Here is a 25,525-nt window from a genome sequence, read left to right on the forward strand (position 1 = left end):
GCCTGACACTGAACAATATAATCCCAGGTTGTGCAACGTCACGCCACGTTTAAGATCTATTTCAATATCTTCTCACCTACGCTTAGGTTTAGCAAGTAACTTTTTTCTTCCTCCTTGGCTTCCCGGATAAAATTGTGTAAGCATTTATCATCTGCCTCATCCATCTGTCTTCTTGAATTAATAGCTCAGGTAGTATCTGTTGAAGCTCCTGATTACGCAGTTTTCTTCAGACTGCTGTTAATTACTGCCTCTTAGGTCCAGCCATGTACTGAAACACATTGACTATATGTTATTCATTTAGGGTGGGTGACCAAGTTTCACACCCATACACACCATCAAGCAACAATAGGCCTGCAGTCCTGTGTGACTCGACGCCAGATAAGTGATGCATAGTCTTGGGAACTGAAGCCCAGTCGACTGCGCAGATGTACCGGTCGGCGTGTAATGTTTTGCGACGCAATTATCCTCTGCTGCAAACATATGACATATCTCGTCACATGCATGGAGTCTCACCTCCACTCCTGCCCACTTCTTCACGGTGCGGTGTCTTCCTAAACAGGGAGAGACCTGTGTAACACTTCGCCGCCATTGCAAAGAAATTTGCGGTTGTTAGATTCCCCGTGTCTGTCTGTCCACACAGAACGCAGAACGCAGGCTTTTTATGAAGGTAAAACGTGGTCGGAAAGTTGTCCCTGTGCTTAATTAAGCACCACGCCATAAAGACGCATGGGGGAGTGGAGATATATATCCATGTATTCTCAATCCCTGCACTAGATGGAGGTGAGTGGTCAACTTCACGGCCCGACCGCTTTAACTCCGGTTGGAGAGCCGCCCCCCGCTGGCTCCAGAGCTGGTCTGAACGTTGCTGGAAATCGAACCGTGATCCCTCGGCCATCATACTTGTAGCCCGTCGCTACAGGCTTGCTGTAGATTATTACAATAACTTTACCATGTTTCTGCAACGGTAAGGCACAAGACTTGCTAGCGGAAGGTACCCAGTTCGAATTTGGGACAAGGCATTAGCTATGTTGCTTGACATGTTCTTTGCTCTTCTGTATTTTCTGTCGATGAATGCAAGGGTAGTACGTTCCTTCCACATCCCATCCAATTCATTGTTCACCAGTTATCCTACAGTTCGCCGCTATACAGTCACAGCTACTGACAGCGTCTTTAAATAAGCAAAATGGGGCTTCATACCCTGTTCTCATGCGACTAAAATTATGTGACTTCTGCAGTCTACATGTAATCATCAAATGATGAAAGAACCAATGATGTCAGTGTTTCCTCGGCCCATACTTTGAGAACTACTGCATTACAGTGTTGGTATTGCTTCATTGGATCCTGATCAGTCGAGCAAGTATCGATTTTTACTTCGTGAAGCATCAAATGTCAGCTTTCTGTTTTTACCTGATGTGCATTGTGGCTATTTATACGTCGGAAGGACCGATGTGTATGCCGCCGGCCTCACATTACAGGCTGATATCTCACACTTCGTTCCCATGAATTCGTGCGGTCGGTCGCTGCTGACGAGGCAGATTAGTGTAGTCTTCAGTTATGAACTACTCAATTTTCCCCTGCGAATACAGGTCACATTACCCTGTGTGTGTGTGTGTGTTCTCTAAACTTCTATAATCTTTCCCTGCAAATGGCCGTAGGCACGTTACGTCAGTATGTTTATACATCCTATGGCTGTTCCCAATTGGATGGCGGGAACTCAGTCGAGACACTTGGGCCTACTAGCAGATTCCTTGCACACAGGGTCATCTGAACACGGTCTGTCCCTACGTTGTTTCCTTGCTTGGCGATCGCTTGGTTAGGGAAAGCAGCGACGGTAGTTAGGCTATCAGTTCTTCCCAGAACTGCTTGTATAAACTTTAGCACTATTAACTCTCCTGCTACTCTTACACTGGGGCACGCGGAAGCGTAGTTGATTGAGGCACTATGCAACAAGCAGGAAGATTCGAGTCCTGATGAGGTCATTGGATTTTTAAATTGACCTAATGCTTCCAGCCGCACTATGGCCCTGGGGTCGACTCAGCCTCTAACAGAAATGAGTAGCAGGAATCTTCCTGGAGGGTAAAGGGCGGCCGGCCGGCGCGTAAGGCTGACAGTCTCACCGCCATCTGTGAGCCGATTGTCTAGAAAATGTGGGAGCCTCGACCTCTTACAACCCTATGGGTCTTCACGACCTGTTGCAGGGATATCTTTACTTTCTCCTACATTCCTTTACAGTCCTCCATGTTATCGACTGATACACTGAAGGCGACGTCTGAACAATATAAAGTGTCTCCTTTATATATAGTATAATGTACTCAACATAACCACATCTAAGCATGCTCGCAGAATAGACACGACGCCCTGAAATAAAAGCGTGCTCGCTCGTTCGTGACCTACTGCGTAAGTTACATTAGTTCGAGACAATTTGTTGCTATATTAACCCAAAATGGCATAATTTCAAATAATCCATCTCACCCTTAAAAGTAAAGTTATCCCTGTGCTTAACTAATTAAGCATTACGCCAAGGCGTATGGGGGGGTGGATCACCCTTTCGTTTCGTTTATGTACGTGTAGAAGGAGATACTGCAGTGCCAAAGAGAATGTTAAAAGGAAGGCTATATTCCAAAAGAAGAAACGGAAGACCCAGGATGAGATGGCCAGACGATGTTGAGAACGACCTGAAGAAGATGAAGGTGAAAGGATGGTTGTAGAGGAGGCCAAGGCTCACCCAGGGTTATAGCGCCGATAGGAAGGGAGGGAGGGGGGGGACTTGTGGAAGGACGAGATTCGCTTTATAAACAGACACTTCGTTATTTCTGTAGCCTTTATTTTGAGAAGAACCCGGTCGAAAATGTGGTTTGATGTAATAACTTCATCAGGCTTAGAGTTCTATAGCCTGAAGACAGACAGACAGACAGACAGGAAGCAGAGAATGGGAGTGGGGGGCACACAACTTTTTCTGGTGGAGCTGACTGACTTCTAAATTGCTGCTGGCATTCGCCAGCATAGTGCTTCTTCGTTCAAAGTTCGGCGTTATTCATAATAATTAAGAGATTATTGATTGGATTTATCTGTCTCAGGATTGAGACAGTCGGCGGGCTCATGCTCTATACTTCTACTGGGTCACATTGCTTCCCTAAGTGAGGCGGGCGGATAAGATTCTCGAGATTTTCCTCCGTTCGTCCAGGTAAACGCCTAGATAGCTGCTCAAAGCAGGTCATGGCCCCTTACTTCCACATTCCTTCCAATTCATCAGTCATAAACAATCCGCTCATTTGGCGTTGTACAGTCTCAACCATAGGCATCGTCGTTATATGAACCATATATAAAGGAAGATGACACTGACACTTCTTCCCTTTGTGTGAAGTGCATTTGTCCCTATGCGAAAGTTCCAGGAGTTCACACATTTCAAAATAAGTCCTTCAGAATTAAACAAAAAAAAATCTCCGTGGCATGTAGTCCGCAAGCGAACTATACCGACCGATTCACCGCCGCTCGTCGGCGAAGTTAGTGCCAACGTTTGCAGATAGAGGGTGTTGCGTGGTCAGCGCAACGAATCCCCACGGCCGTTAATTTCGGTTTTATAGACCGGAGCCGCTTTTTCCATTCAATTAGCTCCTCAGTTATCCTCATGAGACTTAGTGGACCCCGTTCCAGACCCACTACCTCTCAGAAAATCTGGTAGCGCCGGGAATCAAACCCGGGACTTCTGTATCTGTAGCCAGGAACTCTGACCACTAGACCACAGAGGCGGTCTCTTTCGGAATTAAACTACACATATTGTAATGTCAAGACACACGGGGGCTAAGAATTAGAAGCCATTTTCATATCTACGAAAAGTGTAAGGTAAGGGTGAATTTATCCCTGTGCTTAATTAATTAAGCACCGTGCCATAAAGACCTATTGAGGAGTGGAGTTATAGCTCCACCATTCTTGAGCTCGGCACTGGGTGGAAATGAGTGGTCAACTTCACGTTCCATCCGCTTTTCCTATGTGAAAGCGTTTCGGTACCCATTGGATAGGGAGCTGGGTGGGCCGCAGAGCCGGTCTGGAAGCTGTTGAGTAGAAAAAATCTCTTTCCCCCGCCAGGAATCGAACCTCGATTGCCAGAAACCTGGAGAAGATGAACATGAATCGTGGAGTTAGCCCAAGTCCGAGGTTCTTAGGCTGTAACTATGATTTTATGAAGCCGAGATAGGGAACGGAAATGTTAGGGGGTGCAGGAGAGGAAGGGTCGAATGAGGCCGGAATGATCGCACCCCTAAGGAGGGCGATACGTCGAGGTATCCATTGAACCCGCTAACGAGCTGCCCTGGCCAGTTCATTACTCAAGAAGGCTGTATTATGCATACATTTGTGCGGCACTATCGCCCTTCGTGACATGATGGATGAAGACGCGTGTCCACGTGATGACATGACTCTACTGTTAGTGTCGACCCAGCATCTTTCCGGTTCAGTTTATCAGTTCTCTCCTGTATACTGCTGTAAGGTACTCATCTATCATTCGTCGGCTCGTATCCCACTGAAGGAATAACCCAGGAGCCCTCTTCTGCCCTGCGGTAGTGAAGATCCCGGGCAGCTCAGTCGGTATAGTCTCTGGCTGTGGGCTGAATGCCCAAGGTTCGAGTTTTCTCTTCCCCAAAGCGTCCATGCCGGCCATGGGGCACGCCCCGTCTCCTATACAAAGCGAATGGGAGGGGGGTAAAGTAGTCGAGGCGTGAAGCTTGCCACTCACCTCTGTTTAGTATCGAGGTTACCAGTGCGTGGAGCTGTACCTCCGCTCCCCAATATATGTTCATGGCATGGTTCTTGACTAAAGAGATGGCCAACTTTGTGTCTACCTTGTGCTAGTGCAGTCTGCTAATGTCTGCTGATCCCCCATCCAGTGAGTACCGTATGAAATGAAACAGACCACAGTGTCCAGTGATTAAGGAGACGGGCTGGAGAGAGAAACATTGGCGTCAGCAAGTCTTGCGTTTCGATCTCCGTTTCCTTGTCTCTGCTACAAAGTTTACGCCGACAGGGAATCGAACTAAGATTTCTACATTGGGGCTGGAATTCTTATGTTGGTGTCCCTTACAACGACAGCGTATTAGAATCATAATTATAAATTCGAACCAGCTTAGAGATATGATAAAGATGGTGGGGAATGTAGCACGTATAGGAGAGAAGAGGAATGCATATAGGATTTTGGTGGGAAAGCCAGAAGGAAAGAGATCGCTAGGAGGACCTACACATAGATGGGATGATAATATTAAAATGTAACTTAAGGTCGGATGAAGTGTTATGGCTCAGGATAGGTACCAGTGGAGGGTTCTTGTGTACACGGTAATGAATATTCGGGTTCCGTAAAATGTTGGGAAATTCTTGAGTAGCTGCACAATTGACGGCTTCTCAAGAAGGGCTCAGCTCTATAGAGATAGTTAATTCAGATAAATGCTTGTTTTTAATCATTCAAACCAGAGTAACAAACCCTATATCTTTCAGATGGTGCCTGCATTAACGTTTTGTATGCATTTCTCATCTACCTCAGGCGTTCTTTACGTCCTATCCATGTCATTTCAGTTTATTTCATTGCCTTGTCAATGCTTGATGCTGATCATAATAGCCATGTCGAGAGGGCCAGATGTGCCGTCTTCTGCCCCAAGAACAAGGAGATCGTGGGCTCTAATCCGGTTTGATACATGGGAGTATGTTTGCGTTCTTTCTGTGATGTGTTCCGTGTAGAGAGAGGCCTGCATTGGGCCGATCCCACTTCCAGGGAGTTCTACCAAATGTTTATAAACCAAGCTTCAGAAACTTGGAAAATTAATTTATTTACACACTCAGGAGTCTGAAGATTACGTTAGCAGCCTGTTTTCGTACGAGCAGGATAATTTATGTTTGATGCGAGATTATGAATATGCAACAGCTATTCAGATTTTGAGAGCAGCATCCGTCTTGCTGCTAGTTCCTTCAGTGCTGCCAACGTTACATTCCTTCACACAAAGTTCGTCTTTACAAAGGCTGTTTGCAGCGCTTTGGATGTTATTTCTGCTTGGATGGCCCCGACATTCATTACGGGAATCGACAGAGGAGCAGCGTGCGCACTCGTCGTGCTCATTCCGTCCCAATTACACAACTTTATGGTTCAGACTTTGAAAAGATTTTCCTTCATTAGCGCCCGTTTAGTGTCGCGATATGAGAGCTTACAGCAGTTAATTTACTTAACGTTCAGCCCACATTTCCAACGTAACGGATCGAAAGTTGTGGTAGAGCTTTTTCAGAAGGTGCTAGGTCAGAACATCGACTCGGACACGCGATATTCTGACTGAGGGCTTTCCGTGATTTTTCTCAGACCTTCAAGACACATTCAAGGATATTAATTCAAATTATACCACCACCATTCCTTTCACGACTCTTAAAGGTGATTTTTCCCTGATGATATTATTATTCGACCGCGTGCACCGTGACAGCATCGTCACAGAACCCGCAACGAAGAGGCTCGCCTCCTTGTGTCAGAGCTTGACGTCATTACCCGATAAAAAAGTACAGCTATCCCTGTAACAGGCCACGAAGGTCCATAGGGTTGTGAGACGTTGAGGGTCCCACGTTATCTAGACAATCGGCTCAAAGATGGCGGTAAGGTTCTCAGCCTTACGCGCCGGCCGCGCTTTACTCCCCAAGAAATCTATTTAATTTATTCCTGGTATTTATTTCTGTTAGAGGCTGAGTCTAGCCCAGGGCCATAGTGCGGTTGGAAGGATTAGGTCAATTGAAAAAATCCAATGACCTCATCGGCACTTGAACCCGCGACCTTCCGGTTTGTAGCATAGTGGCTCAACCAACTACTCTACCGCGTGCCTCCTGCCATTACTCGATTAGTCTTTGTAGTGCAGACAAAGTCTGCATTGTTTCGTTGCGGGATGTGACGCCGTACACTCAGATATATCGTAACAGACAGTTGGAGCAACCTGCCTTCTCACTCAAGGTTAGAACATGACGGATGCAGCAGGACCCTCCTAAACCTTTCTTACCATCTACCTGATTACACGGAGTCACAGCACAGAACACAGTAATCTTTGTTGTCAGAGGTCTGATGACGTCAAATTGCACAGGAACTTATCGTGTTTCCAGTGCGGTACGGACTGAACCGATAAGCACTGCACTGCATGCTTCACATGCAGCCCTCTCGTTGTTAACGTCAAAATTTCACTATAATATAGCCCTCCCAGTATCAGTTCATATTTCACTATATTGCAGCCCTTCCAGCGTCACATTAAAATGAATTCCGATCATGTGCGTTACCTCTAGAGCGGGCACTGCCTGGGAACCTGCAAAACCTGAGATATATTTTCTTGCCCCCCCCCCTCCAGATGTAGTGTCTCTCACTACCCCCTCCACATTCTTTTTCATCTCTCTCTCTCTCTTTCAGACTGCAAGTGGTTAATAGCAAAGTGAGGTTGGCTTTCTGAGTTTTGTAGTTTTGTTCTGGGACACTCAGTGGAATTCAGACGGCAGAAGTGTGCAAACAGCCGACCAAGAAGCAGAGTAATTTCACATGCAAATGCAAGAAACTCCACTCGCAGCAAACTGGTATCGATCGCTGGTTTCAGCCACTTATTCACTCGTCGTCTTCTTCGTCTATTCCTGTTGCTCCCACTTGGAGTATAGGGAATCCGTGAAACGCTTCGTTTCACTTCAGTTTCTTAATTTAAGACAATCGGTAGGAATCCTTGGACGTACGATCAGTCCATCGCAAGGTCTCCACCTAACTTAAACACAGAATATACACAAACAGACATTCATGCCTTGAGTGGGATTCGAACCCATGACTTTCACTCGCCATGCGATCCGGGAATTCGTGTTTATTTTAGTCTCGTCTTCTTCCTGAATGTGTAACTCTAGATCAGGTATTGCATTCTTGACAGAACTGCAGAGATGCCTGTAGTGGCGTCGCTATGTCTGTCCGTCCGCGCATTGGAACTCGAGAGCCTCTGAAAGGAATTCCGCGAATTTTCAAATTGAGCCATCTTATTTCAAGTTGTCGGCGAACTTAAAGTTTCGCTAAAGTTGAACAGTAATAACTTCTGTCTTCTGGAGTATAACGCCGTGTAGTCCGTCGAAAGTAAAACATTTCGGAGAATCGTGTAGCTTCCATCTTCACAGTCGAAGAATAAGTCAAGCACTAAACCAGCGTGTAGCAGTCAATGTACGCTATACCTGTATGCTTCTACGTGGTAGATGGTTTAATAGCTTAAGAGATAGGTCTATTTAATTTAGAGGGTGTTTAAACAGGCACAACTTGGAGAAGAGAAATTGATATTTGGTCAGCTGGTCAAGTTTCATTACCGAGATCAAATTAGCCGATCACTGGACTCTATCATAAGCCAAATGCCTTCATTCCACTTCCTCACACCTCATTTCAACATACATTTATCATAGTTCCATCTATGCTTAGGTCTCCTGAGTCGTCTCTTTCATTTAGGTTTTGCTATTAAAATCTTATTTTAATACATCACTGCCTCCATGCCTGTTGCATGCCTTGTTCATCATATTTTCCTTATGTATGCTACAGTTTTTCATAATTTTCCAAACACACTCCGAGGAAATCCTTCTAGGCCGAATATCTTGTTTACATTATCACAGTTTTGTTTTCCGCTTTTGTCACCAACTCGCATTGTTATGGCTCATTGCCTGTAGTTTAGACCACATCGTAAAATTAATCAAGAAAGCAACAAAATGTAGTATTTTGTTTCTGTCTAGTTCAGCTGAATTATTGCATAGTTTTCTGTAATTCTTTCTAGTGGTAACCGTGTGAATTACCTTTAATATCAAAGAAAATGAATTGTGTTCACAAATTTATGCGTTTCCTGTAACTCTCGCAATAAGCAGCGATTATTTCCTTGGCCAGCATTCACCAGCCGGTCTCTGTAATGGAAATGCGGTGTGTCTCCTGTGAGGTACGAACTGAAATACTGTATTATATTGTGACATTTCTGGTGAAAGCTGGGATACTTCAGCGTGGAGGCGGGTTCGAATATCTCCACCGTATCCCTGTGAGACGTAGGAGGAGACGAAAAGCGAACCCAATACCTGGGGGTACAACTGGACCACCCTGTTCCTGGGAGATTCAAATACGGGAACCTGGCCCTCCAGAGAAAAATACGGTCATGAGTTTCGCAGGACTCGGATCTGAGAATGACAGATCCGTCCTCTCGTCAGAGAGGATGTTACATAAAGACTATGATCGCAAGGGTTCACTTGGGGAGAAAGGAAGGAAGAAAGAAAAAAGAAAGAAAGAAAGAAAAGAGAAAAATCTCTGGTCGTGAACCTCAAGGGACTTAACGCCAAGACGACCTAACTGACGGTAAACTGTGACTCTGACTTGTTAGCTCTGAGATACGAGTTCTGAGTTGGAAGTGCGTTCTAGCCTGCGACAGCGAGCGGTTAGCCAGTGGTGGCCAGAAGGGGTTAGGATTCAATGGCCAGGAGTTGGGGCCATGATGAGCTGTAAGACGGCCGGTAGCCGGTAAGTAAGTGAACACGAAAGCAAATAAATCTGTGGCGCTGGCAGCCGTTACCTGACAACGACTGATGAAGACACAGCAGACTGAGAAGATCTAGTGCGTGTAGGGAGTGTGAATTGGCGAAAGCGCTATAATTAATTGTAATTAAGACTTTTAGTAGTCCAGTAAATCCGATTACCCATCCAAACCCCGTCTATAGTCACTAACTACATGACATATTATTTCGACGAGTGTTAGATTTCGAAGGACTAAAATTTATTTTGTTTTTGGCATTAACAAATCATATACTTTTAAGAATGCTGACATCTTGGATGTGTCATCGTGTAGTGCGGTATATTGTTTCAAAGGAACATGCTGTCTCAATTTTCATGATAACTTCCAAGTTGAAGATGGAATAAACACTTCCTTTCGAAACGCAGTTACTTATGCACCAGGCTACATGTCGTCACAGCACCCATCTTGTTCTCAGGATCTCATCTCATAATGGACACACAATCACACATCCGACCGGGGTGGCGTGGCGATAATGCTGTGGACTTGCATTCTGGAGGCGCTCCGTTCGATTCTCGGCCGGGACACAGGTTTTTTTTTATTGCTAGTGGGGTCCCTTGTACTGCGGCCACTTCTGGCCTATTGTACCAGCCCCAGATGATAGGTGAGGGTGATTGTGGAGCAATTGGTGGAATGAAGATTGGCAGGGGAAACCTAAGTACTCGGAGAAAACCTGCCCCAGCGCCACTTTGTCCACCACAAATCCCACTTGACCAGACCCGGGATCGAACCCGGGCCGCCGCAGTAGAAAGCCAGCGACTAACCGCTTGAGCTATGGCGCGACCCAGGGGACACAGTTTAATCTCACTGAGGGGTTTTCTTCGTTTTTCTCAGTCCCTCCAGGTAAATATTTGGGTAATATCTCTGCTAGATTACTGCCTCCTGCTTCCAAATAGTTTGCAGTTCAACATACACGTATCAACATACCTTTCGATACCGGAAGCGTCGCAGAATAAGCACTCACTTAGTGGAAACTGTGTCTGCGCTGATGATCCACGGCGATGTGGTGTGAAACCTGACCTCCCTATCCAGGGTTCCCACTACCTTACGGCAAGTGGAGATCAATATGGAGCTTCTACTGTGACGCGAGCGAGAACATGGGACAGCACTCGGGAGTCCCCTTTGTCCAGGCTGTTTTACAGGCGAATCTGAATGTTGTGGCGTGTGGCACGTATGCTTACCACTGTGCATTAAGGGTGGTTACTTAACTTTCATGAGCTCAGTGGGTTCAGCAGGGCAACACGGAAGCTTCTGGAACCAATCACATGAAGGATGCAACGTTTCGTTAATGTCTTAACTCTTAGCACTTACTTGCTTCTGAATTTATTCAGGATATTCGTGTTTGTGCCGGAGTTACACGCATGCGCCATGGGAGAGGCATGTTGCTGAGGACCGTGATTTCGACCGAGCGGGGATGGAGTATTCGCAAGGTGCTCGGTTCAGATCTCGGCCAAGACACCGCCCATTATGACTGAGATTTATCGTTGTTTTGCCCAGTTACTCCAGGAATGTGGTGGGATAAAACCTCGATTATGCCGAGACCGCTTCCTTTTGGATCCATGCCGATTCTTCCATCGTTTTACCGTTAGACGCCGTATAGTGTGGATACTGACAGCATCCTTAAGTGATTCTGAAGACAGGACAATGACGCCTCGTGTAGTCTGGCAAGTGCGTGCAATCGTTACGGAGAACAGGCTACTGCTAATACTGAAGAGAACACACACCGCTAGAGGGAACAACGCACAAGCAAGGGGCAGAATTACCGACTGCAAACGTAACACAACAACGGGCTTACGATTGAAAAGCAAACTGCCGCAATAAAACATCTGAAGCAAAGGATACAGATCAAAACAAGTAGACGACGAACTTGTGAGGCGTAATAAGAATTTTACAAAATTTTAATAGATTTTATTGATTTAAATTAAGTGAACTACAGCGTGTGCTATTCTAGCGCATACCAATTGACTGTGAGTATCACGTTTTAAACCATGAAGCGTGCAGTCGCATATGCGACGAATGGAGAGTATTAGTGCAGTGTAGCAGTTTTAGCATAGTAAGACACCTGAAGCGGCCTCCGTAGTCTAGGGGTAACGTTCACACCTCATGACTCAAGGTATGCGGGTTAAAACCCGGCGGAGGTCGTGGAAATTTTAAGGGCGGAAAAATTCAGGGATCAAGTCCTCCTCCCGTGTCGTAGATTTACGGCACGTAAAAGATCCTCATGTCTCTAGGAGACCTCTGAGCAAAATTAGGGAAAATGTTTCCCGCTCAAGTAGTTTCCAATGCCTCCGATAGATGGGGAAGTTATCGGGTACCAATGCCAGTAGAGGGCCGACCTCGCTGGCAGAAAGGGGAGATAGCGGGCACCAGTATCGGTAGGGTATGGCGACAGTAGAAATTAAAGGGGGACGTACAATAGACTATTAGTCGCGGTGCATGGGAAACCCACCCACCCCCTCTATACTGAATAACTGAAGACACCTGAAGATGGCCACTTAGGGCCGAAACATGTGTCTAAAGTGAAAATGTACGAAAGAAGGAACAATTTGTTGCATTGGTGACGGACTGTGTAGTACAGTAAACAGTATTAGATATAGTAATGCAACAGGATGTTTGAATGGAGGGCTACTGCCCAATTTTCGGGGTAGAAGCGAGGGAAGCTGCGACATTGGCTGGTTCCAGAAGATAAGACGGGAGCAGAAAACGGGGGACAGGAATGTCCACTGAAGGCGATGAATGAGGATTAAAGGAAGACTACCAATAGACACCGTAGGCTCACTTCTACCCTGAAGATGGAAGCGATATGATCCTCTGGAACTCTGGTACTCACGGAGCCATAGTCCCGAAGCTGTGCTGTGAAAGCAATACGTGTGAGATGCAGCATCAAGACAATTTCGGCTTTTCTACTTCGCACATGCGCCACCGATGCCATGAGGCGCTGTTAAGCGTAATGTGAGCAACACGTTCTTCAATAGGTGGACACTGATGTTTCGGAGCAACGTACTGACTCTATCTTCAGGGTCGTGGAAGCTTGCTCCAGTGGGATGCCGAAAAGAATATTCGAATAGGACATGAAGTGATAGGAGGGTGGAGAAAATTACACAGTGAGGAGCTTTACAATTTGAACTCATGAAATAAGCTGTTACTAGGATGATTACGCCTAACTCAAAGAGATGAGACAGGTGAGACATGTAGCATGCATTGGAGAGACGATAAATACGTACATTACAACTGGAACAACTTAAGAGAAGAAACCACTCTAAAAGACCTAGGCATAGACCGGAGGATAACATAAGACTGTATCGTAAAGGAATAGGGTGCGAATGGATTCATATGGCTCAGGATAGGGTCTGTGGGCGTGATTTCCTGAACACGGTAAAGAACAGTCGGGTTTATTAAAAGATAGGAAATATCATGATCAGCTGAGCGACTGTTAGTTTCTCCAGAATGGCTCTGCTAAATGGCGTTGATTATTAATGTCACACGAGGAAATAGAAGAGCAATGGGTGGTTGTGTCATGCAGTTTGTACATCAGCTTACAGGCCATTCTCGGAAAGACGAGGGTGCGAGAGTCCTATCCATCAAGTGGAAGTCAGATCTCAGCACGAGGGCTCCTGCCGTTTCCATGTTTGTGTCTGTTGTTTCGTGCGTCGGCGAGGAAGTGCCGTGTTTTGCGTTATTGATTTATTTACGCAAGTACAGAGGGCACCAGCGCCATGTAGTTTCCATTCAGAGCAGTGATACTTTTCTTCACAAGTTTACAATGTATACATTATTTTCTGTAGGCTCTGAAACACTCAGACTGTTTTTATGCCATTCATAGAGTCATTAGTCCTCTGAAGCCAGAACTTCGTCTAAGTAGCCTTTAATTATTCAGTCTGTACCTCACAGGAAACACATTACATCACCGCTACAAAGCCCAACCGGTTAATGCTGTTTAGGTAAATAATCCCTGTTTATTGTGAGAACCATACGGAACACACAAATGCACTGTGTGGACATAATGAAGCCCTTTATTAATGGTAAAACATGTGGTAAATATAGTAACTGCTGTGCCTTGGAGGGTTAGCGGAAATGAGATGTAAGCCTATATTTTTAAATTACATTTTATTCGGAATTGTTCGGAAGCTGTCGGAGAAGTTCGGCTCCGGTCCAGGGGTCTGTTGCTGACGGGATGCTGGTCGCATTCAACAGTTCGCCGGTCGGCAGGTCCCGCTACCGCGTGCGTGTGCTCCTGAGGCCGTGCGTCGTGATCACCATGGTGATTGTCGGGTTCATGCGAATCACGTGCTAGAATGCTGCTCTGTCTTCTGGACGCCTCTTAGTAATATACTTACCAATTAAACTAGCATTTGTTCCAACGCAGATACCTTCATGCAACACATAAGATTGCATTTAACTTGTAATAACTCGTATGTTGTGTCGGTCCAGAAAATTTCGCATATTCACAGTGTAAATTTCAAGCATCTGTATTTTGTGTTTCTTGTTTTCGTCACTATGACTGTCATGTTTGAAACGCGTTAACAGATGTAAGATTATGGTCGTGTGGGGCATGATGCTGTAGAGTTAGATAGGCAGGAACCAATGTTTCGGAGAAACATATCGCCTCCATCCTCACTGTATTGAGTCTTCGATATTGAAGATGGACGTAGCAGCTTATCCTTAAACGTCGTTTGTCTATTTACCAATTTACATGACGTGATATTCCTAATACTCATCGCCGTGAAGGCTCCAGATTTTACACCTTAACGCATGTGTGCTTGACATTCATTTGTAGCTAGTAGCTAGTAGACACAAATCAGTGGCATAGTAGTGTTTGCTGATATTTGAGTACTGACTTCAAGATTTTCTGTCCGGTCAGGGTTCACTTTATTTACTTGTAGCTTACTTCACGACTGGCAGTAACTCAAACTATATAGCTTTGAATGATGGAATAATTAGTAAATAATGAATTGTAAAGAATGTGGGGGGAAGCGGTCGTGGCCTAATGGGTATCTAGTTCTAATCGGTAATAGTTGCTTCGTAAATACTTAGTGATGGTAAAATATGTCGTTTGATATCTCTTTGTACCTATGTTATAATCAAGGCACGGGTAATTGCGTCACAGTACTGGAGCCCTCTGGTCCAGAGGTGAACACATTTTATCCCTAAACAAAATTAAGCGAAGATGGGAAGTCGCAAAATTTTATACACCCGCTCGGAATGTAATTACCTACAAAGATCTAGAGTTGTAGAGATTACGGCCTATCGGAATGCTTCTACTGCTAGACTTTCAAGTATATACAAATAATATATACAAATCCAGTTCGTACCTCACAGGAAACACATTACGTCTCCGCTACAAAGCCCAACCGATTAATGCTGTTTAGGGAAATAATCGCTGTTTATTGTGAGAATCATACGGAACACACAAATACACTGCGTGAGCAGAATGCAGTATATATAAATTCAGTTCTTACCTCACAGGAAACACATTACGTCTCCGCTACAAAGCCCAACCGATTAATGCTGTTTAGGGAAATAATCGCTGTTTATTGTGAGAATCATATGGAACACACAAATACACTGTCTGTGAAAAATGCAGAGGTTTAACATCAAAGGAGGTGGTACGTATATTTACCACTGTGCATAGGCAGAGCTTTGATGCAGTCCATGCTTACCCGTCGCGGCATTGACAGAAGCCGCCTGTAAACATTCAGCGCTGCTCCTATTAGCAGACACAGTGCGATGTTTGTACTGTGTTTGAAAGTAACATTTGTGATGGAGGTGAGTGTACTTCGATGTTTTGTCGTAACTCAGTAGCCATATGTTCATTTGTAGCAGATACAAATCTATTCTTCAAAGACAGGGTAAGACATATACGTATTTTGCTTGGTCTATCTATTAACACAGACGCTCAAAATTGGGGGAAAAGGTTTTTGGAATCAATGTAACAATTTTTACAGATTTTAAAGTCTGTAAATTACAATATCTGATTCTGCATTCTTTCTAGATAAAAACAACGTTTAATTCGTTGGTTTATCACAAAAATTGTAGAAATCACAGCATTTTCAGTAACATGCTTACAATTTTTAATACTCTACAATGGCGGACATTTAAATTAACTCCGGCCTGCAGCGATTACGGGAATCTAAATGGCCCGTCTCTTAAAGGTTAAATAATATTATATATTCCCCATATTGACAAAAAAACATTTCACATGAAATCTGTAGGTGTAAATACATGTTTCGTGTAACAACCCAACTTCGTATCATAAGCATTACATGTTCTGTGGGTAACATGTCAATAGTTGAAAAGTTCTGTCTTCTGTGATATGACGCCGTGTAGAGGTTGAAGTTCAGCCCACGTTTCGGACGAACATGTCGCCTCCATCTTCACGGGCGAAGAATAAGCCAAGCAAGAAGGTCGGTTGACTTTCAACGGTCTACACGGTGATATGTCCCAGAAGATAAAAATCTTCATAACCACCCCTGTGATAACAACACATCCTACATATTAAAATTTTTCATAACGCAGTGTTTTGTGTAGACACCGGATAATCTTGTTTGTAGATACCATCGTCATTTCTACACTGATAATGGAGGCAGTATGTTTCTCCGAAATGCTGGTACGCACGTACCAAATTAGGCGTCATAACCGAGATGTTTACAATATTAATCTTCAGTTCAGCGTGAAATTTTCAAATTCTCTGTAGTTACGTGCTTATTTACATTCGTCAGTAAGAGACCGCTTTTCAAACTCGTACAAAGCAGTTGGCAAAACGACTTTTTTATGTTCCGTCACAGCTTCTGTGTTTATGTTATATCGACTTTGGTCTTTGTGCAAATTCGTCAAGAAGTTCCACGAAATAAATGTATTGCGGGGGGGGGGCTCAGCTTATCCTGGCATCCTGTGCGTTTGTTCGTACTGTTTTAACGAGTGGGTCTTGCCTCAGGGGTAAAGAGGCCGAGGCGTGAAGCTGACCACTGACCTCCAACAGTGCTGAGATCAAGAATACGTGGATCTCTACATCCACTCCCCCACATATCTTCTTGGCGCAGTGCTTAATTAGTTAAGCACAGGGACAATTTTGCCGCTTTACTGTAAGCAACGTCCTCAAATGTATCGACTTACTAATGAAGAGTACCCGTTCTTCGCCCGGGATATGGTCGCTTTCCTTGTCACTATCGCACAGTATGCAATAGCCGAAACATTAAAGAAGGAGTAACACTCAAAATAAAAAAAAAAGATTTGGTAATGTAATTAAGCGACTAGGATACGGATGAGGATTCGGAAATCCTGCGGGCATCACCTGCACATCGCTTAAACAGCCGTGACTGCCCTGTCATTCAACTCCGTCTTCATTGCAACTTAGAAATATTCACAATCTCTCTTTAATTTAAAATAAGATTAAAATCACACCAATTGCTAGATATTTCGGCCTTACTTGGTCATCTTCAGGCAACTGTTGACTCTATGAAACTGTCGCACTGCGCTAGATCGCAAGGCAGTATGTTTCCATGCTGTTGCACTATCGTTGTTCACACTAAAACGTATTTTTTTCAGAACGAAATTCTCTCTCCGTTCCGCGTTATTTTTCCTTTTGCGGCTTCTATGTTTGTGCCCCTTTCGTATGTGTGTTCCCACTAGTTGGGCGTGTCTCTTGCATGACCGTGACTACCGTACATATTGGTAAGAATATCTACAATTTTTTTTTATCTCTGGGTATTTTCTGTTAGGCCCTCGGTACTACCTAATGTGAACCAAACAAATTCGTTCACGAACACCCAGACTAGTGAGCACTGCTCAGGTAATGGACAACTTAAATTCACGCAACTGACGTACGATGCCCTCGTCCTGGTACGTCCCCCGATTGCTCTCCTCTGGTGGGGTGAGGAAGTCCACTTGGCCTATTGTGCCAGCCCCGGATGATAGCTGAAGAGCATAGAGCAGTCGGTGGAATGAGAAATGGCAGGGGAAACCGAAGTACTTGCAGAAAATCTACCCCAGCGCCACTTTGTCCACCACAAATCAAACATGACCTGACCTGGGCTCGAACCCGGGCCGCTACCGTGAGAAGCCGGCGACTAACCGCGTGAGCTATGGCACGGCCTACGTTCCTTTGTAAGGTAATATGACTGAATGATGAGCCCTACGGGAGGACGAGGATTAATAATTGAAAAGTATTATCTTCTGGGATGTGATGTCGTATAATCTGGTAGAAGTTTACTGACCGGACCGAGATCTGAACCCTGGACCTCCAGAATACAGAGCATGAGTGCTGTCCACTCTACCCTCACGTTCGGTGACACCGTGTAGTTAGGTAGGTGGATACCAGCTTTTCGGAGGAACAAAACGAGTCCATCTTCAGGGTCCAGGAATAAGCAAATTACTGCAACTTGTTTCTTGCGTTATTACTCTCCGACTCTGAAGATGGAGGTAGTACGTTTCTCCGAAATATTGCTTACCGCCTACCAGTCTGCAGGGTGTCACAATCCGGAAGACAAAAATCTAAACTCTTGTAAATTTCTTGTAATTGCAGTCGTGTAAAATGAAAGTTGTCAACCTCTGCCTTTAATATCAAACAATGTCGCTGCCTGTAGCATTTTTATTTGATGATGATGACGCGAATAAACCCCCCTCCCCATACGTCTTGATGACGTAGTGCTAAATTAAGCACAGGGACAACACGATGACGAGCAGGTTCGCAGGTTAGCTGGAGGTTGACCCTGTGTATCTGACATTCAAACAGTTAGGTATTCAGTTGTTTATCTGCTACTGACGCGACGTAGGCCCTGTTCTAGCGAACACCGAAATTTGGTTTATGCGTCACGCAGACTTGTGTACAGTTTTTCCTTCAGTCATTTTGACGTGTTCTCCCCCTCCTCCCCATCCAGTCCTGCCTATGTGACTTGAGGCCGTTGAATGCTTCCAGTCACGTGTAGGCCAGTCAGCGAAGCGGGTCGTGGTGCTGGGCTGTGCGAGTGTTACTGTGGGCTGGTGTTACACGCGGGACAAAGCAAATGGGATACGTTTCTGTTGCTCCAGTCACAATGGGTTTTAAGTTCTTTGTTGTTCGTTTCTTTATGATATTTCAAGTTGCGTATTTGCTATGACTGTTATGGAGGTGGCCTCTGCACTGGTAAGAAATTAAGAGTGACTTCGCATTGCCTTCTCATAACTTTCAACAATATATCGAGAGCAGATTTCGCCACTGCTGAGTTTAATCTTTTGCCAGAATTCAAGTCAAATGAATTCGCATTATTTACAAGGTTAGAGAAAATAAACGCTGTTCGTATTTTACGTGAATTTAAAACAGTCTATTACATTATTTCTGGAGATCGGTGGGACATGCAGTACACATGAGAGAGATGAGAAATGTAGACGAAATTTTGATGTGGAAACGCGAGAAAAGAGACCACGGGAGGAATATAATTATGGACGTGAGGGTGATGTGAGGTGGATACATTTCATGTCTCAATGGTGTGCCCCTGTGAACCCCTGGACTGCATATAACCGAGTAATTTAGAAGATCTGAAGCGCTGCTAGCTTTTCGAGAAAAAAATATGCTCTATGGTCTTAAACTGGTACTAGATATCTTAAATAGTTCTGAACAGTTTCGATATTCTTAAGTGATGTATAGGCTCTAAGCTGTAAATTTGTTAGTCCATTATTTCTCTGCCTTGAACTTCTTCATTCTTAGGGTTGGATGACGAGTCCCACAGTACAGGAGGGCCCGAATGATAGGTAGGAGAAATTGGGCATTAGAGGAGTGAGAATTGGCAAGGGCAGCCGATGTACCCGAAAGGGAGACTATTGCAATGCCTCTTTGTCCATCGCAGATTCCACAGGAACTGCCCTGGGTACCGTCGTCATTTAGGCCGCCACATGACGAAATCAGACCTCCATTATCCCCCAACACGTCCCGATGTTATTCAATATTTTGCTGTGTTTAACCTCTTCTGTGTTGGCTTTCGTGTCAGAAACCTCCCTGTACTAAGAGTATGTTGATCTTAAGGCATAAAGTTTGTTATTTAAAAGCGACGGATGGGGGTAGTTTTAGCTGTTGGGAAGTGGCAGGCCGCACAGAGCTCAAAATACTCAGGAAACCTGTTTCTGTAAAAACGTCAGTTTTAAAAGATATACTCGTACGTAACACGAAAAGAAGAAAATCAACAACAACAAAGAAACTCCGTGGCCTGTAGTCTGCAGACGAAGTATAGCGACCGAGCGACTGACGCTTGTCGGCGAAGTTCGTGCCAAATTTTGCGGATTAAAAGCAACAATAGGCAATATTTATTGCTCGATTTGAGGTTCTTAATGAAGGTGAATATGAACAGTACGATAGTCTGACATGTAACGCTGTGTACTTCAGTAAAAGCCTGACGTTTCGCAGCAACTTATGGCCTCCATATTCATGGCCGAAAATTAAGCCAAGCAAGAAAGCAGCTGCCGCCTTCATCTTGCTGGTTTATTGCTTGGCCTACTCTTCGATCGTGAAAATAGAGGAAATAGTTCTTGCGAAACGTCAGGCGTTTTCCGAACTATGCGGCTTTAAATCCTAGGAGAGAATATTCACTTTCGGAGACGAATAAGGGGAACATTGAAATGCTCTGGTGGCTGAGGGGAACTCAAAAATATATCGGTGTTTAAAATGATACAGTACGTGCGCTAAAGCAGAGCAATCTAATCTAATCTAATCTAATCCCCTAGGTTGTCTGTCTACAGTCTACGAAAGAATTATCGTTGAAGTTTCATATTTGTATTTTTAAATGTGTTATGATACACAATAATCCAGTATGAAGTAGCGTCAGTTTCGCAACTCCGCCATGTTATTACTGAAGGGAAGAAATTAGGAAGTACGATACGATGTTGATTCCAAATTTTATGAAAGAACAGTAAATTGTTCTGAAACTAGAAAGGCAACGTAGAGGCACCCTTGGAAGTTATTTTTATACTTAATGAAGGATATTGGGCCGCGCCATAGCTCAAGTGGTTAGTCGCTGGCTTCCCATCGCGGCGGCCCGGGTTCGATCCCGGTTCTGTTCAAGTGGGATTTGTGGTGGACAAAGTGGCGCTGGGGCAGGTTTTCTCCGAGTACTTCGGTTTCCCCTACCAATCTGCATTCCACCAACTGCCCCACAATCACCCTCACCTGTCATCTGGGGCTGGTACAATAGGCCAGAAGTGGCTGCAGTACAAGGGACTTAGTCCCACCCCACTAGCAATAAAAAATTAATGAAGGAAATTAGACAAAAAAGTATAACCTTCTACTGTTTTCTCGTAAAGGTGATCCTACAGGAACTTATAATAAACTTTGAAATCATAAATTGTTTTATGGAAATCTTAGCCATTTGACGCATTTCAGTAATGCAAAACAGTGTAATTCAGATCTCAAAATGATAGCAAAGTTAGAGCTTTGTTTATGGTTTCTGTCGGTGATGAAACGAGACGAAGCGCATATTCCTACATCGTGATAAAACAAGTAATTGGAAACATTTCTAAGATCCGTGAAATAAGGTGTTCGTATTTCACGTAGGCCTTAAAGCACAGTGGTCACTGTACATACCATCTCGTTTAATAGTAGAAAAGCCCCCGTGGTTTGCCCACACAGTGTATTTATGTGTTCCATATGAATCTCACAATAAACAGCGATTATTTCCCTAAACAGAATTAACCGTGTTGTATTTTAGCGTCGTGTTGCACTGATTCGCGTCCATGATGCGTATGTATTGACCGTCTTCTAGTACACACAATCTCACTTGTCACTTCACTACATTTTTCGGCATCACTGTGTCATCCTCAGGGTGTGTTATTTACGTTAAACTATTGCCCTGCTCGCCATCATGTGTTGTTTATAAAATGATTTAAAATGTATATTAGTCATGCACTATAATAAAATTTATATATATTAAAATTTGTTGAGATTTATCATCTTATACGTCGTATTTCAAACTCGTGTATTATATCATTTTTCCGCAATGGGAGTCGTTCTTCTTATGTTTTATGTATACTGTGTCTTCTGATGTGTCTTCCTTTTGTGGCTGCGTGCGTTGTAACCGGTTGGGCTTTGTAGCAGAGACGTAATGTGTTTCCTGTGAGGTACGAACTGAATTTATATATACTGCATTCTACTCATGCAGTGTATTTACTATGTGTTCCATATGATTCTCATAATACACAGCGATTGTTTCCCTAAACAACATTAACCGGTTGGGCTCTGTAGCGGAGACGTAATGTGTTTCCTGTGAGGTACGAACTGAATCTTTTTTTCTTTTTGTATATTCAGATGAACATTAAGCTTCAAAGCGTTTGCTGTGCGTGGACAAGTTCCAGCTACACGATTCCCTTGGTAACGAGACTCACTATGAATTATTTGGTAAGTCCTGTCGTCTGACATTTATTACGCGAATCGCATCTGAGGGTAGAAATTAAATTTATACGTCCCTGCTCTTCTCATATTTAACATCATATTGGATGTCACAGCTGAGTTAATGGCAGAACTCAAGCTTATGTTCCTAATTAGCAATTAACTGTCGAATTTAATACTCTGACTCTTGAAATTTGAAGTACACGTCTATCTTCATATTTGTGTTATGATTTTGTTTAGTCCTGTAGGCAAGTTCCATAGTTTCCCAGGAGCTGGAAGTACCCTGAAGATGTAGGCACTGTATTCCTCCGAAACATATATACCAAACTATCATACTACACGGTGCAATAGCCCAGGAGACCACAATACGGGTCTTCATGCCATGTTTTTGAAAGAGGACAATAGTATATTTTGATACGGTGTGGTGCAAATTATTCGACAAAAATAAGGGGGTTGTACAGTGAAGGTTGAGAGTCGTATACACAGATTTTGTTTGAAAACCTGAAAGGAAGAAATCACTGGGATAATATTAAAGGGGATTGTAAATAAATGAGATGTAAAATTGTGAACTTGATTCATGTGACTCAGGATAGAGCCTACGGCGGGGCTGTTACGAACACAGGTTCCATTAAAGGCGTTGTTAACTGAGCAGCGGTTTAGCTCGTCGTCTTTTGTGCCATGACTGATCTGTAGGTCTACGAAAGTGGAAGGACTGACAGTTTTGGCTAATCAACTTCTATCTGTACGATGTTCAATTTTTGCAGTAGTAAATGTGTAAGGTGAAGCTGCCCCTGTAACAGGCTATGGAGGCCCACAGGTTGTGAGACATCGAGGCTCCCACATTTTATAGACAGTCGGCTCACAGATAAAGGTGAGGTTGTCAGCTTTACCCGCTGGCGGCCTTTACCTCCAGGAAAATTCCTGGTACTCATTTCTACTAGAGGCCGAGTAGACCTCAAGACCATAGTGCCGCTGGAAGGATTAGGTCAACAGAAAAAATCCAGTGACCTAATCGGAAATCGAACCCGTGATTTTCTGGTCTGTAGCGTAGTGCCTCAACCAACTACGATACCGCGTGCCCCAGTAGAAAATATATAACTGCAGTAATAATTCTGAGGATTAATGAGGAATGAAAAAATGCGAGAACCCAGCAGGCTAGTACAGCGGGAACGCTGTAGAATTGTATTTGGGCAGTGCTCGGTACAAGTATCCGCCGGGACACTGGTTGTCCTGTCTGAGGTTCTTCGTCGTTTTCCTCAGTCCCAGGCAATTTCTGGGATAATACTTCTCATTAGGCTACCACCGCATCCTTATCAACCACCTGTCATCATGCCAGTCCGAGTTACAGACCGTGCCGTAAAATGTGCCACAAAGAAAGTAAGCAAGGAATTTATGGAATTTCACTGGATACAACTATCTTTTATTTTTCCCAGCCCTTATGAGGCCTATTATCGTCACTTTGCAATCTAGGAATCCAGAAATACACTTCCCGCAGTTGAAGTGTTAAAGTAAGCTTGCGGCTGTGCCAGCCTCAGCTCTGTGGTTCATGACGCGCAGTCCAATACGGTGGTCCAGAAATATCTCCCGACTCCATCTGTTTAGTTGGCTCTTGAAGAAAATCAATTAACCCTCTTAAAGAGTGAACTTCTTCTAGATAGAACATAAACATTCAGTTCGTACCTCACAGGAAACATAGTACTTCTCCTCTTCAAAGCCCAACCGGTTAATATTGCTTAGGGAAATAATCGTTGTTTGTTGTGAGAACCACAAGGAACACATAAATACATTGTGTGGGCAGAAGGCAGTATATATAAATTCAGTCCGTACCTCAAAGGAAACACATTATGGCTACAAAGCCCAACCGGTTAATGCTGTTTAGGGAAGTAATCGCTGTTTATTGTGAGAACCATACGGAACACATAAATACACTGTGTGGCCAGAATGCAGTATATATAAATTTAATCCGTACCTCACAGGAAACACATTACTTCTCAGCTACAAAGCTCAACCTGTTAATGCTGTTTAAGGAAATAATGGCCGTTTATTCTGAGAATCATACGAAGTACACAAAAATGTACCCTGTTGGCAGAATGCTGAGTTTCAGTACGTTAAAGCGGGTGGTGCATGGGCTTTAAAGGGTTAATTTTCGAAACAAAATATACAGTGCGTAAAATGTAGTTCTTTGAAACAGCCGGCTGTTTAGACAAAACGGACGAGCAAAGCGTTGCGTTTCAAGCCAACAGTGCTCCTGAGTCATATTGGGTATGGTCAAGGTTTTAAAATCCTTGGTTCCTCCGGGAAAATGCTGAAATAGCACGTCAAATTGGGCCAGAGCTCCTGTCCTCGGCCATTCCCACCCACTTTTCGTTACTCACACCAAAGAGGCTGATGTGCTAACGCTCTGTACATGTATTCGGGAGGTGCTCTGTTCGAATCTCGGCTGGGGCACCGGCCATCCCTTCTGAGGGTTCCCAGCTTTTCTTCACTATTTCCAGATCAAATTTTGGGATAGGACCTGGACTCCTTCCTTCAAAATCCTTTGGAATTCATTATTCATGAGTCATAGCATCCGACTCTATGCAGTGTACATACTAACGCCGTCGTTTAAAAACAAAACAACCATCATTTATATTATTATTAAATAAACCGTCCATATTCTTGTATACAGTGGAGCAATCAGTAGGAGAGAGAGGCAAGTCGTCTCAAGGGCAGCACGCAATTTGTATTCGTAGGGCTGAACGACCGACCGACCGACCGACTCCATGGAGCACTCACATTCACTCAAATACTTAAGGTATTTCCCACTTTTTATGCAACTCGTAATGTTCATTACCGTGTTCACAAGAGCCCACCATTTGACCTGATCCTCAGTGATATGAATCAAACCACACTTTTTCAACCTATTCATTTTAATATTATCCTCTCATCTCCTAAGTGGCCTCTTATCTCCATGTTTTTTAATCAGGCGCATACGCTACATTAACCTATAAGCTTAAATCACAGTATGAGACTACCCCGAGCATGGCTTCATACGCAGGAGGTTACGGTTTCAAATATCCGCCCAGAGACTAACCATCTTGACATTTCCCAGTCCCTCCACTTGACTGCCGTGACAGTACCACAAAGTAGGTCATTGCCGCTTCCACGTCTTCTCAAGTCATCATTCAGAAATCAGCCTGCTATGGCCCGAACTATTCAGTGCGCCGTCAGGTAGCTTGAACGATAAACAAATAAGTACGATTTGTGACGCAGGGATGAAGTGACGTCGCGATTGGTTAATTCGATCGAGATGCTGTGAAGCGAAACTGACTGTTTAAAGTGTGGTGTCCTGCATTCAGCACCGCCACAGCAGCCGCCACTGCATTCGTTCTGATGGCAATGTTCGCTGGGAAGAAAAGAGGTAAGTGACGCTCTCTGAATCATGAACGGCAAGTTACATATGAGGAGTACCCGTTCTTCGCCCGGGGTATATTTTCAATATCACACTATGCAGAGCGTCCCAGGAAGAATGGTCAATATTCTGGAAGGTCCATAGTATCGGTCATTCTAAGCAAAAAGTATATATATATACATGTGTGGTATTCCGAACGGTTTCCGAGATACAGCTATTTCACTATAC

The 25,525-nt window shown here is 44.1% G+C and overlaps 1 protein-coding gene across 6 annotated transcripts in view; it reads left to right on the top strand.

Annotated features, from left to right (window-relative positions):
• Positions 1–25,525, top strand: part of LOC111872245 (Kv channel-interacting protein 2) — a 324,290-nt gene that overhangs the window by 152,551 nt on the left and 146,214 nt on the right. The window contains exons 1-3 of one of the 6 annotated variants that reach the window (XM_023865945.2): positions 18,457–18,678; positions 21,826–21,915; positions 25,159–25,306. The exons of 2 other annotated variants lie outside the window; for them this stretch is intronic. In XM_023865945.2, coding sequence (XP_023721713.1) covers positions 25,279–25,306 — 28 coding nt within the window. In that variant the 5' untranslated portion in view covers positions 18,457–18,678; positions 21,826–21,915; positions 25,159–25,278. Of the gene's footprint in view, positions 1–13,799; positions 13,882–18,456; positions 18,679–21,825; positions 21,916–24,645; positions 24,701–25,158; positions 25,307–25,525 lie in introns of those variants that run through there. 3 more of the 6 variants (XM_023865947.2, XM_023865944.2, XM_023865946.1) reach the window with 3 other exon arrangements.

This window comes from Cryptotermes secundus, unplaced genomic scaffold (assembly GCF_002891405.2).
Source record: "Cryptotermes secundus unplaced genomic scaffold, Csec_1.0 scaffold860, whole genome shotgun sequence".
Taxonomy (NCBI): domain Eukaryota; kingdom Metazoa; phylum Arthropoda; class Insecta; order Blattodea; family Kalotermitidae; genus Cryptotermes; species Cryptotermes secundus.